The sequence below is a fragment of the Oncorhynchus mykiss genome, chromosome 7 (genome assembly GCF_013265735.2).
Source record: "Oncorhynchus mykiss isolate Arlee chromosome 7, USDA_OmykA_1.1, whole genome shotgun sequence".
Lineage (NCBI taxonomy): Eukaryota > Metazoa > Chordata > Actinopteri > Salmoniformes > Salmonidae > Oncorhynchus > Oncorhynchus mykiss.
The window spans coordinates 89,697,795-89,713,291 of NC_048571.1; the positions used below are offsets into that span (position 1 = coordinate 89,697,795).

General features: G+C 47.0%; 1 protein-coding gene across 1 annotated transcript in view; it reads right to left on the reverse strand.

The window, feature by feature from the left end:
• Nucleotides 1-1,817: 1,817 nt before the first annotated feature.
• LOC110528697 (fibulin-2) overlaps nucleotides 1,818-15,497 on the reverse strand; it is a 127,683-nt gene continuing 114,003 nt past the window's right edge. Inside the window, exons 10-15 of the mRNA XM_036984360.1 lie at nucleotides 10,731-10,859; nucleotides 10,221-10,346; nucleotides 4,089-4,205; nucleotides 3,884-4,012; nucleotides 3,383-3,506; nucleotides 1,818-2,946 (exon numbers count right to left, since the gene is read on the reverse strand). Of these exons, the coding sequence (XP_036840255.1) occupies nucleotides 2,586-2,946; nucleotides 3,383-3,506; nucleotides 3,884-4,012; nucleotides 4,089-4,205; nucleotides 10,221-10,346; nucleotides 10,731-10,859 (986 nt within the window). The 3' untranslated portion in view covers nucleotides 1,818-2,585. The remainder of the gene's footprint in view (nucleotides 2,947-3,382; nucleotides 3,507-3,883; nucleotides 4,013-4,088; nucleotides 4,206-10,220; nucleotides 10,347-10,730; nucleotides 10,860-15,497) is intronic.

Here is a 15,497-nt window from a genome sequence, read left to right on the forward strand (position 1 = left end):
GCCACATTGGAAAGAATTCACAAAAAAACAGAGCAATCTAGAATGTTATTTGGCCCTAAACAGAGAGTACACAGTGGCAGAATACCTGACCACTGTGACTGACCCAAAATGAAGAAAAGCTTTGACTATGTACAGACTCAGTGAGCATAACCTTGCTATTGAGAAAGGCCGCCATAGGCAGACCTGGCTCTCAAGAGAAGACAGTCTATGTGCACACGGCCCACAAAATGAGGTGGAAACTGAGCTGCACTTCCTAACCTCCTGCCCAATGTATGACCATATTAGAGACACATATTTTCCTCAGATTACACAGATCCACAAAAAATGTGAAAACAAACTCAATTTTGATAGACTCCCATATCTACTGGGTGAAAGACCACAGTGTGACATCACAGCAGCAAGATTCATGACCTGTTGCCACAGAAAAGGTCAACCAGTGAATAACAAACACCATTGTAAATACATCCCAAATTTATGTTTATTTATTTCCCCTTTTGTACCTTAACCATTTGCACATCCTTACAATACTGTATATATATAATATGACACTTGAAATGTCTTTATTCTTTTGGAACTTTTGTGAGTGTAATGTTTACTGTTCCATTTTATTGTTTATTTCACGTTTGTTTGTTATCTACTTTACTTTCTTTGGCAATGTTAACATATGTTTTCCATGCCAATAAAGCCCTTGAATTGAGAGAGAGAGAGCAACAGAGCTCAGAGAGAGCAGAGAGAGTGAGCGGAGAGAGCGAGCGGAGGGAGACAGCGGAGAGAGGCGGAGAGAGACAGGGGAGAGACAGGGGAGAGAGACAGCGGAGAGAGAGGGGAGAGAGACAGCGGAGAGAGAGGGGAGAGAGAGAGCGGAGAGAGCTAGCAGAGAGAGACAGTGGAGAGAGAGCGGAGAGAGAGAGCGGAGAGAGACAGCGGAGAGAGAGAGCAGAGAGAGACAGCAGAGAGAGACAGCAGAGAGAGACAGCAGAGAGAGACAGCGGAGAGAAAGAGCGGAGAGAAAGAGCGGAGAGAAAGAGCGGAGAGAACGAGCGGAGAGAAACAGTGGAGAGAAAGAGCGGAGAGAGAGAGATCGGAGAGAGCTAGCAGAGAGAGACAGCGGAGAGAGTGAGCGGAGAGAGCGAGTGGAGAGAGCGAGCGGAGAGAGACAGCAGAGAGAGAGCCGGAGAGAGACAGCGGAGAGAGAGAGAGCGGAGAGAGACAGCGGAGAGAGAGAGAGAGCGGAGAGAGACAGCGGAGAGAGACAGCGGAGAGAGACAACGGAGAGAGACAGCAGAGAGAGACAACGGAGAGAGACAGCGGAGAGAGAGAGCGGAGAGAGAGAGCGGAGAGAGAGAGAGAGAGCGGAGAGAGAGAGAGAGCGGAGAGAGAGAGAGAGCGGAGAGAGAGAGAGAGAGAGCGGAGAGAGAGAGCAGAGAGAGACCGGAGAGAGACAGCAGAGAGAGAGACAGCAGAGAGAGAGACAGCGGAGAGAGACAGCGGAGAGAGACAGCGGAAAGAGACAGCGGAGAGAGAGCCGGAGAGAGACAGCGGAGAGAGAGCGGGGAGAGACAGCGGAGAGAGAGAGTGGGGAGAGACAGCGGAGAGAGAGAGCGGGGAGAGACAGCAGAGAGATATAGCGGAGAGAGACAGCGGAGAGAGACAGCGGAGAGAGACAGGGGAGAGAGATAGCGGAGAGAGACATGGGAGAGAGATAGCGGAGAGAGACAGGGGAGAGAGATAGCTGAGAGAGACAGGGGAGAGAGATAGCTGAGAGAGACAGGGGAGAGAGATAGCGGAGAGAGACAGGGGAGAGAGACAGCGGAGAGAGACAGCGGAGAGCGAGAGCGGAGAACGAGAGCGGAGAGAGAGAGCGGAGAGAGAGAACGGAGAGAGAGAGCGGGGAGAGACAGCGAGGAAAGAGAGCGGGGAGAGAGAGGGATACAGAGGTACCCTCAGTGTGTCTACAAGCTCTGGTCTAAGAGCTGCTCCAGGGTTCTCCATTCTATTCAGTAGCTTCAAAACCTCTGAAAGTTCATGTTGGGATTGGACGGTTCCAGAGGTTAAGGAGCAGGAGGACAGAGCCTAGCACTCTGGGGACCACCTTGGCAGAGTCAAACCACACAGCTTGAGACACATGCATTAAAAGAGATTACATTATAAAAGACTCAGAAAAATGATTTTGTATAAAAACAGAAGACTAACTTAGTCTTTAGTAACAATCCGGTTTTTGAAATGCGTGGCTTAGTTGGTAGAGCACGGTCCTTGGGTTGTGGGTTCGATTCCCACGGAGGACCAGTATGAAAAACTATGCACTTGCTTTTGTAAGTGGCTCTGGATAAGATCGTATGATGAAATATATATATGTAAGTTACAAGTATAAAGTTTATCACCATATGAATATTAGAGAAGTGGTGGGTGACAGTCTGTTCTGGGATGGTGTGTGTTTAGACAGTGTTAGAGGTGATGAAGACATATATCCGGGCCAGGAAGGTAGTGGAGGCTCTCTGTCTCAACAGACTCTACAGTGTGTTAGAGGTGATGAAGACATATATCCGGGCCAGGAAGGTAGTGGAGTCTCTCTGTCTCAACAGACTCTACAGTGTGTTAGAGGTGATGAAGACATATATCCGGGCCAGGAAGGTAGTGAAGGCTCCCTGTCTCAACAGCTTCATCTCTACATCGATCAGGAAGTCTCTCGGCTGTCTCACCTGCCGCTGCAGGTACACCGCCCCCGTAAAACTGTTCAGCTTCCGCGTGGAGAAGTAGTTCTCCTCGTTACCGTGGGTGATGGAGATAGCAATGTTGTCTCCCCTGTAGGCGGGGGAGGGGCCAATCCTGAAGATCTGAGTGGGGATGACAATGTTCATCTGGAAGCTCAGCTGGTAGTAGGTGATTCTCAGAGGAGAGGTCTGGCAGTCTACAGAGTTAGCTGGACAACCACTGCGCTCACAACGACTGGAGAGAGAGAGAGAGAGAGAGAGAGGGTGAGAGGGGGGGGGGTTAGAGAGAGAGAGAGAGAGGGGGGGGGGGGGTTAGAGAGAGAGAGAGAGAGAGAGAGAGAGGGGGGGGTTAGAGAGAGAGGGGTTAGAAAGAGAGAGGGTTAGAGAGAGAGAGGGGGGGTTAGAGAGAGAGAGAGAGAGAGAGAGAGAGGGGGGATTAGAGAGAGAGAGAGAGAGAGAGAGAGGGTTAGAGAGAGAGAGAGAGAGAGAGAGAGAGAGGGTTAGAGAGAGAGATAGAGCGAGTGAGGGTTAGAGTGAGAGAGAGAGAGAGAGTGAGGGTTAGAGAGAGACAGAGAGAGGGTTAGAGAGAGAGAGGGAGACAGAGGGGGTTAGAGAGTGTGTGTGTGTGTGTGTGTGGTGTGTGGTGTGTGGTGTGTGTGTATTGTACTCACGTATCTGAAACCTTTCTGTAATATGGAGGGCAGGAGAAAGAGAGACACCTGTACCCTCCCTGGACGTTGAAGCAGGTCTGTTCTGTAGAGCAGTTATGAACTCCTGTTGTGCACTCATCAATATCTACAACAGACAGACTCATCAATATCTACAACAGACAGACTCATCAATATCTACAACAGACAGACAGACTCATCAATATCTACAACAGACAGACTCATCAATATCTACAACAGACAGACTCATCAATATCTACAACAATTTATCAATATGTATCAGATGGTACTGACCACTGTGAATGCTCAACCCATAAGGATATGAATAGGGATATAAGACAGACAGACAGACAGACAGACAGACAGACAGACAGACAGACAGACAGACAGACGGAACTGACCACTGTGACCACTGTGAATGCTCAACGCATAAGGACATGAATAGGGATATAGAACAGCCCTGTATAGAAATTGTGTGAGACGCTGGGTGATGTCGGTCCATACCTCTGCAGGTGTGTCCTGTGGTTGACATGGTGTATCCGTTAGGGGGACAGGCACACTGATAGCTACCTGGGATGTTCACACACTGGAACACACACAGGTTGCCAATATTCTGGGAACACTCATCAATATCTGCAATAGAGAAACATGTCAATACAAACACACAGGCTATTGGTAACATGGTGGTAGAGCTGTCATGGTGTGATACCTTCACAGGTGTGTCCGTCTTCCTTCAGGTAGAAGCCCTGTCTGCAGTAACATTGGTAGGACCCATAGATGTTAGCACACTCCTGACCACACGGACTAGAGTCACACTCATTCAGATCTGAGAAAGCGAGAGAGAGAAAGAGATAAACAACACATCTGCCCAGATCAAGGGAATGCTGTGCTGTGTAATGATGTGTACGAATGTGCATGAGTCCTCTGGATGCTATTTCTCCTCAGAGCTCCCCAGGCTCAGCCACCAAGGCAAAGTCACACAGCAAAGTCCTTGAAATCAAATCTATAAACCTTGGGTAATGAACAGGTTCATCAACCAAGGACAAGTCACTCAGCCAACTTGGATTGGAAAACCCACCACCGGCCCTGGTGATAGGCCCAGGCCGATAGTTGTCAAGTTTCTGGGGTTCAAAGACAAGGTAGCTGTTCTGGAACAAGAAAAGAACTTGAGACGAACATATATCTTCCTCAACGAGGACTATCCTGAAGCTGTGTGCCAGAAGAGGAAAGAACTGACCCCATGAAAGCTGCCAGAGCGCGTGGGGACATTGCTTACATCTGCTATGACAGACTCATTGTCCACCCTCCCTCCCAGAAGCCTGGAAGGGATGAGAGAGCCAAGCCTATGGGTTCGTAGCCTCAACCCTGCAGCACACACACACACACACACACACACACACACACACACACACACACACACACACACACACACACCAGTTGATTAATGGACTGCTGAACGTATATATTTTTCTCTTGCTTTGTCTGCTCTTTTAAATAGTATGTCTATCTCTGATAAGCTACACAGGAAAGGGCTGAAAATAGCCAATACTAATATATGTAGACTTAGAAATAAGGTTCATGAAATCAATAACTTGCTAGCATCAGATAACATTCATATATTAGCCATTTCTGAGACTCACTTAGATAATTCATTTGATGATACAGCAGGAGCAATACAAGGGTATAACATCTATAGAAGAGACGGGAATGCTTATGGGGCAGGTTTTGCTGCCGACACAGAGCCCCGCCGATCCATCATGACTGGTCTGGCTCGCCTAGCTACTCACTGGACCCTATGATCACTCGGCTACGCATGCCTCTCCCTAATGTCAATATGCCTCGTCTATTGCTGTTTTGGTTAGAAATGTTTGCCTTATTTCACTGTGCATCGTACACTGTAGAGCCTCCAGCTCTGCTCAATACGCCTTAGCTAGCCCTGGGTGGCTTGGTGATTTGGTTGACTGGGTGGCATGGTGATTTGGTTGGCTGGGTGGCTTGGTGACTTGGTTGGCAGGGTGGCTTGGTGATTTGGGTGGCTTGGTGATTTGTTTGGCTGGGTGGCTTGGTGACTTGGTTGGCAGGGTGGCTTGGTGATTTGGGTGGCATGGTGATTTGGTTGACTGGGTGGCATGGTGATTTGGTTGGCAGGGTGGCTTGGTGACTTGGTTGGCAGGGTGGCTTGGTGATTTGTTTGACTGGGTGGCATGGTGATTTGGTTGACTGGGTGGCTTGGTGACTTGGTTGGCAGGGTGATTTGGTGACTTGGTTGGCAGGGTGGCTTGGTGATTTGTTTGGCTGGGTGATTTGGTGATTTGTCCTTGGTAACAGTTGGTATTTTTGGTATTTTATTAGGATCCCCATTAGCTGTTGCCTTTATATCAATGCCTATACACAAACTATCTAGTTCAAATAGGGGAGAGGCGTTAGGCGTTGTGCTGTGAGGTGTTGCTTTATCTGGTTTTATTAAACCAGGTTTGCTGTTTATTTGAGCAATATGAGATGAAGGGAGTTCCATGCAATAAGGGCTCTATATAATACTGTACATTTTCTTTAATTTGTTCTGGATTAAACAGGTGGCACTGTGAAAGACTACGTCCAGTTTGCTGAGTAGAGTGTTGGGGGCTATTTTGTAAATGACATCGCCGAAGTCAAGGATCGGTAGGATAGTCATAACCATCAAATGTATACAAACAGGCTTCGTGAAACACGAGAGAAACACGAGAGAAAACATACTCAAACCTAGTGCATACAAAAACACGTATCACACAAACAATCTTGCACAAAGACATGATGGGGAACAAATACATGTAGATTGATTGGGGAATAAAAACCAGGTGTGCAGGGAACAAGACAAAACAAATGGATACATGAAAAATGGAGTGGCGATGGCTAGAAAGTCGGTGATGTCGGCCGCCGAACAAGGAGAGGGGCCACGGAAGGAGTGTTGTATGGCGTTGAAGCGTTGTATGGCGTTGTATGGCGTTGTATGGCGTTTGTGTAGAGGTGGATCAGAGAATCACCAACAGATAGAGCAACATCATTGATGTATACAGAGAAAGAGTTGGCCCGAGAATTGAACACCGTGGCACCCCCATAGAGACTGCCAGAGGTCAGGACAACAGGCCCTCCGATTTGACACACTGAACTCTATCTATCTAAGAAGTAGTTGGTGAACCAGGCGAGGCAGTCATTTGAGAAGCCAAGGCTGTTGAGTCTGCCGATAAGAGTGCGGTGATTGACAAAGGCGAAAGCCTTGGCTGCTCAGTACTAACTTTTATCGATGGCGGTTATGATATTGTTTAGTACCTTGAGCGTGGCTGAGGTGCACCCATGATCAGCTCGGAAACCAGATTGCATATTGGAGAAGGTACGGTAAAATTCGAAATGGTCAATGATCTGTTTATTAACTTGGCTTTCGAAGATTTTAGAAAGGCAGGGCAGGATGGAAATAGGTCTGTAACAGTTTGGGTCTAGAGGCAGGGCATGGCAGGATAGATATAGGTCTGTAACAGTTTGGGTCTAGAGGCAGGGCAGGGTAGGGCAGGGCAGGGTGGATATAGGTCTATAACAGTTTGGGTCTAGAGGCGAGGCAGGGCAGGGCAGGGCAGGATGGATATAGGTCTATAACAGTTTGGGTCTAGAGGCAGGGCAGGGCAGGGCAGGGCAGGGCAGGGCAGGGCAGGGCAGGGCAGGGCAGGATAGATATAGGTCTGTAACAGTTTGGGTCTAGGGGCAGGGCAGGATAGATATAGGTCTGTAACAGTTTGGGTCTAGAGGCAGGGCAGGGCAGGATATATATAGGTCTATAACAGTTTGGGTCTAGAGGCAGGGCAGGGCAGGGCAGGATAGATATAGGTCTATAACAGTTTGGGTCTAGAGGCAGGGCAGGGCAGGGCAGGATGGATATAACAGTTTGGGTCTAGAGGCAGGGCAGGGCAGGGCAGGGCAGGATGGATATAGGTCTGTAACAGTTTGGGTCTAGAGGCAGGGCAGGGCAGGGCAGGATAGATATAGGTCTGTAACAGTTTGGGTCTAGAGGCAGGGCAGGGCAGGGCAGGATAGATATAGGTCTGTAACAGTTTGGGTCTAGAGGCAGGGCAGGGCAGGGCAGGGTGGATATAGGTCTATAACAGTTTGGGTCTAGAGGCAGGGCAGGGCAGGGCAGGGCATGGTGGATATAGGTCTATAACAGTTTGGGTCTAGAGGCAGGGCAGGGCAGGGCAGGGCAGGGCAGGGCAGGGCAGGGCAGGGCAGGGCAGGGCAGGGCAGGATAGATATAGGTCTGTAACAGTTTGGGTCTAGAGGCAGGGCAGGGCAGGATAGATATAGGTCTGTAACAGTTTGGGTCTAGAGGCAGGGCAGGGCAGGATAGATATAGGTCTAGAACAGTTTGGGTCTAGAGGCAGGGCAGGGCAGGATGGATATAGGTCTGTAACAGTTTGGGTCTAGAGGCAGGGCAGGGCAGGGCAGGGCAGGATAGATATAGGTCTGTAACAGTTTGGGTCTAGAGGCAGGGCAGGGCAGGGCAGGGCAGGGCAGGGCAGTGCAGGGCAGGGCAGGGCAGGATAGATATAGGTCTGTAACAGTTTTGGTCTAGGGCCAGGGCAGGATAGATATAGGTCTGTAACAGTTTGGGTCTAGAGGCAGGGCAGGGCAGGGCAGGGCAGGGCAGGGCAGTGCAGGGCAGGGCAGGGCAGGATAGATATAGGTCTGTAACAGTTTTGGTCTAGGGCCAGGGCAGGATAGATATAGGTCTGTAACAGTTTGGGTCTAGAGGCAGGGCAGGGCAGGATAGATATAGGTCTATAACAGTTTGGGTCTAGAGGCAGGGCAGGGCAGGGCAGGATGGATATAACAGTTTGGGTCTAGAGGCAGGGCAGGGCAGGGCAGGGCAGGATGGATATAGGTCTGTAACAGTTTGGGTCTAGAGGCAGGGCAGGGCAGGGCAGGATAGATATAGGTCTGTAACAGTTTGGGTCTAGAGACAGGGCAGGGCAGGGCAGGGCAGGATAGATATAGGTCTGGAACAGTTTGGGTCTAGAGGCAGGGCAGGGCAGGGCAGGGTGGATATAGGTCTATAACAGTTTGGGTCTAGAGGCAGGGCAGGGCAGGGCAGGGTGGATATAGGTCTATAACAGTTTGGGTCTAGAGGCAGGGCAGGGCAGGGCAGGGCAGGGCAGGGCAGGGCAGGGCAGGGCAGGATAGATATAGGTCTGTAACAGTTTGGGTCTAGAGGCAGGGCAGGGCAGGATAGATATAGGTCTATAACAGTTTGGGTCTAGAGGCAGGGCAGGGCAGGGCAGGATAGGTATAGGTCTATAACAGTTTGGGTCTAGAGGCAGGGCAGGGCAGGATGGATATAACAGTTTGGGTCTAGAGGCAGGGCAGGGCAGGGCAGGGCAGGATGGATATAGGTCTGTAACAGTTTGGGTCTAGAGGCAGGGCAGGGCAGGGCAGGGCAGGATAGATATAGGTCTGTAACAGTTTGGGTCTAGAGGCAGGGCAGGGCAGGGCAGGGCAGGATAGATATAGGTCTGTAACAGTTTGGGTCTAGAGGCAGGGCAGGGCAGGGCAGGGCAGGGCAGGGCAGGGCAGGGTGGATATAGGTCTATAACAGTTTGGGTCTAGAGGCAGGGCAGGGCAGGGCAGGATGGATATAAAATTTTGGGTCTAGAGGCAGGGCAGGGCAGGGCAGGGCAGGGCAGGGCAGGGCAGGATGGATATAGGTCTGTAACAGTTTGGGTCTAGAGGCAGGGCAGGGCAGGATAGATATAGGTCTGTAACAGTTTGGGTCTAGAGTGTCACCGCCTTTGAAGAGGGGGATGACCTCGGCAGTTTACTAATCTTTGGGGATCTCAGACGACACGAAAGAGAGGTTGAATAGGCTAGTAATAGGGGTCTCAAAAATTTTGGCGGATAATTTTAGAAAGAGAGGGTCCAGATTGTCTAGCCCAGCTGATATCTAGGGATACAGATTTTGCAGTTTTTTCAGAACATCAGCTGTCTGGATTTGGGTGAAGGAGAAGCGGGGGGGGGGGGGGGGGGGGGGGGGGGCAAGTTGCTGCAGGGGATTCTGAGATGTTGGCTAGGTTAGGGGTAGCCAGGAGGAAAGCATGGCCAGCTGTGGAAAAATGCTTATTGAAATTATCGATTCTCATAGATTTATGTTTCCTTTCCTCAGTGCAGTGGGCAGCTGGGAGGAGGTGCTCTTATTCTCCAAGGACTTTACAGTGTCCCAAAACTTTTTAGAATTAGTGCTACAGGAAGCACATTTCTGTTTGAAAAAGCTAGCCTTAGCTTTCCTAACTGACAGAGTATATTGGTTCCTGACTTCCCTGAAAAGTTGCATATCGCGGGGGCTATTCGATGCTAATGCAGAACGCCACAGGATATTTTTGTCCTGGTCAAGGGCAGTCAGGTCTGGGGTGAACCAAGGGCTCTATCTGTTTGGAATGAGACTAATGTGAGGTAAAATAAATAATTAATTAATCAGAAGACTATTGATCAGATATGAAAACATCTGAAAGGTTATATTGGGAAATTATAACTTTGTAATATGAATATTTTCCTTTGTGCCCCGACTTCCTAGTTAATTACGGTTACATGATTAATCAGTTTAATCGCGTAATACTAATTACAGAGAATCTTTGATAAAACTAAGTCTTCAATTTAATGATAGTAAAGACAAGACACTTCACAGTACTATATGAGGTTCTGAAGTACCTTCACAGTACAACATGCAGTTCTGAAGTACCTTCACAGTATTACATGTATTTCTGAAGTACCTTCACAGTAGTTCTGAAGTGCTTCCACAGTATTAGTTCTGTCACAGTTGTCTTACCTTCACAGTTCTTCCCGTCGAAGGCCAGAGAGAAGCCTGCTGTACAGGAACACTGGTAGGATCCTGGACTGTTCTCACACGTCTGAGCACATAGCCTGCCGGGGTAGCTCCAACACTCATTCACATCTGGAGAGGAGAGGAGAGGAGAGGGGGAGAAGAGAGGAGAGTAGAGGACGAGAGAGAGGAGAGGAGAGTAGAGGACGAGAGAGAGGAGAGGAGAGTAGAGGACGAGAGAGAGGAGAGGAGAGGAGAGGAGAGGAGAGGAGAGGAGAGGAGAGGAGAGGAGAGGAGAGGAGAGGAGAGGAGAGGAGAGGACGAGAGAGAGGAGAGGAGAGGAGAGTAGAGGATGAGAGAGAGGAGAGTAGAGGACGAGAGAGAGGAGGGGAGGAGGGGAGAGGTCAGCTTAGCGTAATAGAGAGGTATAGAGGTGTGTGTGTGTGTGTGTGTGTGTGTGTGTGTGTGTGTGTGTGTGTGTGTGTGTGTGTGTGTGTGTGTGTGTGTGTTACCTACCGCTGCAGACCTGGCGTAGTGCATCGTACAGGTAGCCTGTTTGACAGTCACAGCGGTAGCTACCAGGGAGGTTATGACAGATCTGGCCCTCACCACACCCATGGTTACCTGTCTGACATTCATCCACATCTACACAGGGAAGAGAGTCGACACTTCAGGAACTGACATTGCTCTCTCTTTCTCTCTGTATGTGTCTTCGTCTCTCAATTCGAAGGGCTTTATTGGCATGTCATACATATGTTTACAAAGCAGGTCAAATAAGCAATAAACAAAAATGAAATCAACAATAACAAATGAAAACAGAATATTTCTCTCACAAGAGAGGCATTTCAAATGATATACTGTATTGTTGTCTTTGTACAGTGCTGTAACAATGTGCAACAAGTTGCAGTACAAAAGAGAAGATAAATAAACAGGATGAATATAGGTTTATAATGGTGTTTGTTCTGGTTGCCCTGGCAACAGGTCACACATCATGCTGCTGTGATTGCACACTGGTATTTCACATAATAGATATGGGAGTTTATCCAAATTGGATTTGTTTTTTCAAATTCTTTGTGGATCTGTGTAATCTGAGGGAAATATGTGTGTCTAATATGGTCATACATTTGGAAGGAGGTTAGGAAGCGCAGCTCAGTTTCCACCTCATTTTGTGGGCAGTGGACACAGCCTGTTTTCTCTCGAGAGCCAGGTCTGTTTATGGCAGTGATCACCAACCTTTTCTGAGTCAAGATCTCTTTCTGAGTCAAAATGCATGCCGAGATCTACCACTCTGATATTTTATTAACATGACTTAAATAACATAAGCCTATGCAACATTAACCAATTAAAAACAGTTCTGTAGCAATGTTTGTACAGTAGTAGGCTATAGACCCAATACATTATCTCTGCATATTGGCTATACTCAGTAGGCTATAGGCCCAATACATTATCACTGCATATTGGCTATGCTCAGTAGGCTATAAACCCAGTACATTAACCCTGCATATTGGCTATGCTCAGTAGGCTATAGACCCAATACATTATCCCTGCATATTGGCTATGCTCAGTAGTCTATAGACCCAGTACATTATCCCTGCATAGTGGCTATGCTCAGTAGGCTATAGACCCAATACATTATCCCTGCATATTGGCTATGCTCAGTAGTCTATAGACCCAGTACATTATCCCTGCATAGTGGCTATGCTCAGTAGGCTATAGACCCAGTACATTATCCCTGCATATTGGCTATGCTCAGTAGGCTATAGACCCAGTACATTATCCCTGCATATTGGCTATGCTCAGTAGGCTATAGACCCAGTACATTATCCCTGCATATTGGCTATGCTCAGTAGGCTATAGACCCAATACATTATCCCTGCATATTGGCTATGCTCAGTAGGCTATAGACCCAGTACATTATCCCTGCATATTGGCTATGCTCAGTAGGCTATAGACCCAGTACATTATCCCTGCATATTGGCTACTTTTGTGCGTTTTGCCAGCAGCTCTTCGTTGTGCGTCAAGCATTGCGCTGTTTATGACTTCAAGCCTATCAACTCCCGAGATGAGGCTGGTGTAACCGAAGTGAAATGGCTAGCTAGTTAGCGTGCACTAATAGCTTTTCAAACGTCACTCGCTCTGAGCCTTCTAGTAGTTGTTCCCCTTGCTCTGCATGGGTAACACTGCTTCGATGGTGGCTGTTGTCGTTGTGTTGCTGGTTCGAGCCCAGGGAGGAGCGAGGAGAGGGACGGAAGCTATACTGTTACACTGGCAATACTAAAGTGCCTATAAGGACATCCAATAGTCAAAGGTTAATGAAATACAAATGATATAGAGAGAAATAGTCCTGTAATAACTACAACCTAAAACTTCTTAACTGGGGATATTGAAGATTCATGTTAAAAGGAACCACCAGCTTTCATATGTTCTCATGTTCTGAGCAAGGAACTGAAACGTTAGCTTTCTTACATAGCACATATTGCACTTTTACTTTCTTCTCCAACACTTTGTTTTTGCATTATTTAAACCAAATTGAACATGTTTCATTATTTATTTGAGGCTAAATTTATTTTATTGATGTTTTATATTAAGGTAAAATAGGTGTTCATTCAGTATTGCTAATCGGTATCGGCTTTTTTGGTCCTCCAATAATCGGTATCAGTATCGGCGTTGAAAAATCATAATCGGTCGAAACTACTGGCAAACAGCTCGGATACCCATGCACACCCCGCAAGACATGCCACCAGAGGTCTCTTCACAGTCCCCAAGTCCAGAACAGACTGTGGGAGGCGCACAGTACTACATAGAGCCATGACTACATGGAACTCTATTCCACAGTACTTCATAGAGCCATGACTACATGGAACTCTATTCCACAGTACCACATAGAGCCATGACTACATGGAACTCTATTCCACAGTACTACATAGAGCCATGACTACATGGAACTCTATTCCACAGTACTACATAGAGCCATGACTACATGGAACTTTATTCCACAGTACTTCATAGAGCCATGACTACATGGAACTCTATTCCACAGTACTACATAGAGCCATGACTACATGGAACTTTATTCCACAGTACTACATAGAGCCATGACTACATGGAACTTTATTCCACAGTACTTCATAGAGCCATGACTACATGGAACTCTATTCCACAGTACTACATAGAGCAATGACTACATGGAACTCTATTCCACAGTACTACATAGAGCCATGACTACATGGAACTCTATTCCACAGTACTACATAGAGCCATGACTACATGGAACTCTATTCCACAGTACTTCATAGAGCCATGACTACATGGAACTCTATTCCACAGTACTACATAGAGCCATGACTACATGGAACTCTATTCCACAGTACTACATAGAGCCATGACTACATGGAACTCTATTCCACAGTACTACATAGAGCCATGACTACATGGAACTCTATTCCACAGTACTACATAGAGCCATGACTACATGGAACTCTATTCCACAGTACTACATAGAGCCATGACTACATGGAACTCTATTCCACAGTACTACATAGAGCCATGACTACATGGAACTCTATTCCACAGTACTACATAGAGCCATGACTACATGGAACTCTATTCCACAGTACTACGTAGAGCCATGACTACATGGAACTCTATTCCACAGTACTACATAGAGCCATGACTACATGGAACTTTATTCCACAGTACTTCATAGAGCCATGACTACATGGAACTCTATTCCACAGTACTACATAGAGCCATGACTACATGGAACTCTATTCCACAGTACTACGTAGAGCCATGACTACATGGAACTCTATTCCACAGTACTACATAGAGCCATGACTACATGGAACTTTATTCCACAGTACTTCATAGAGCCATGACTACATGGAACTCTATTCCACAGTACTACATAGAGCCATGACTACATGGAACTCTATTCCACAGTACTACATAGAGCCATGACTACATGGAACTCTATTCCACAGTACTTCATAGAGCCATGACTACATGGAACTCTATTCCACGGTACTACATAGAGCCATGACTACATGGAACTCTATTCCACAGTACTACATAGAGCCATGACTACATGGAACTCTATTCCACAGTACTTCATAGAGCCATGACTACATGGAACTCTATTCCACGGTACTACATAGAGCCATGACTACATGGAACTCTATTCCACAGTACTTCATAGAGCCATGACTACATGGAACTCTATTCCACAGTACTACATAGAGCCATGACTACATGGAACTCTATTCCACAGTACTACATAGAGCCATGACTACATGGAACTCTATTCCACAGTACTACATAGAGCCATGACTACATGGAACTCTATTCCACAGTACTACATAGAGCCATGACTACATGGAACTCTATTCCACAGTACTTCATAGAGCCATGACTACATGGAACTCTATTCCACAGTACTACATAGAGCCATGACTACATGGAACTCTATTCCACAGTACTACATAGAGCCATGACTACATGGAACTCTATTCCACAGTACTACATAGAGACATGACTACATGGAACTCTATTCCACAGTACTACATAGAGCCATGACTACATGGAACTCTATTCCACAGTACTTCATAGAGCCATGACTACATGGAACTCTATTCCACAGTACTACATAGAGCCATGACTACATGGAACTCTATTCCACAGTACTTCATAGAGCCATGACTACATGGAACTCTATTCCACAGTACTACATAGAGCCATGACTACATGGAACTCTATTCCACAGTACTACATAGAGACATGACTACATGGAACTCTATTCCACAGTACTACATAGAGCCATGACTACATGGAACTCTATTCCACAGTACTACATAGAGCCATGACTACATGGAACTCTATTCCACAGTACTACATAGAGCCATGACTACATGGAACTCTATTCCACAGTACTACATAGAGACATGACTACATGGAACTCTATTCCACAGTACTACATAGAGCCATGACTACATGGAACTCTATTCCACAGTACTACATAGAGCCATGACTACATGGAACTCTATTCCACAGTACTACATAGAGCCATGACTACATGGAACTCTATTCCACAGTACTACATAGAGCCATGACTACATGGAACTCTATTCCACAGTACTACATAGAGCCATGACTACATGGAACTCTATTCCACATCAATTAACTGACACAAGCAGTAAAATTAGATACAAAAATACCTTATGGAACAGCAGGGACTGTAGAGCAACAAACATTGGCACACACTCTATTCCACTTCACACTGTCACA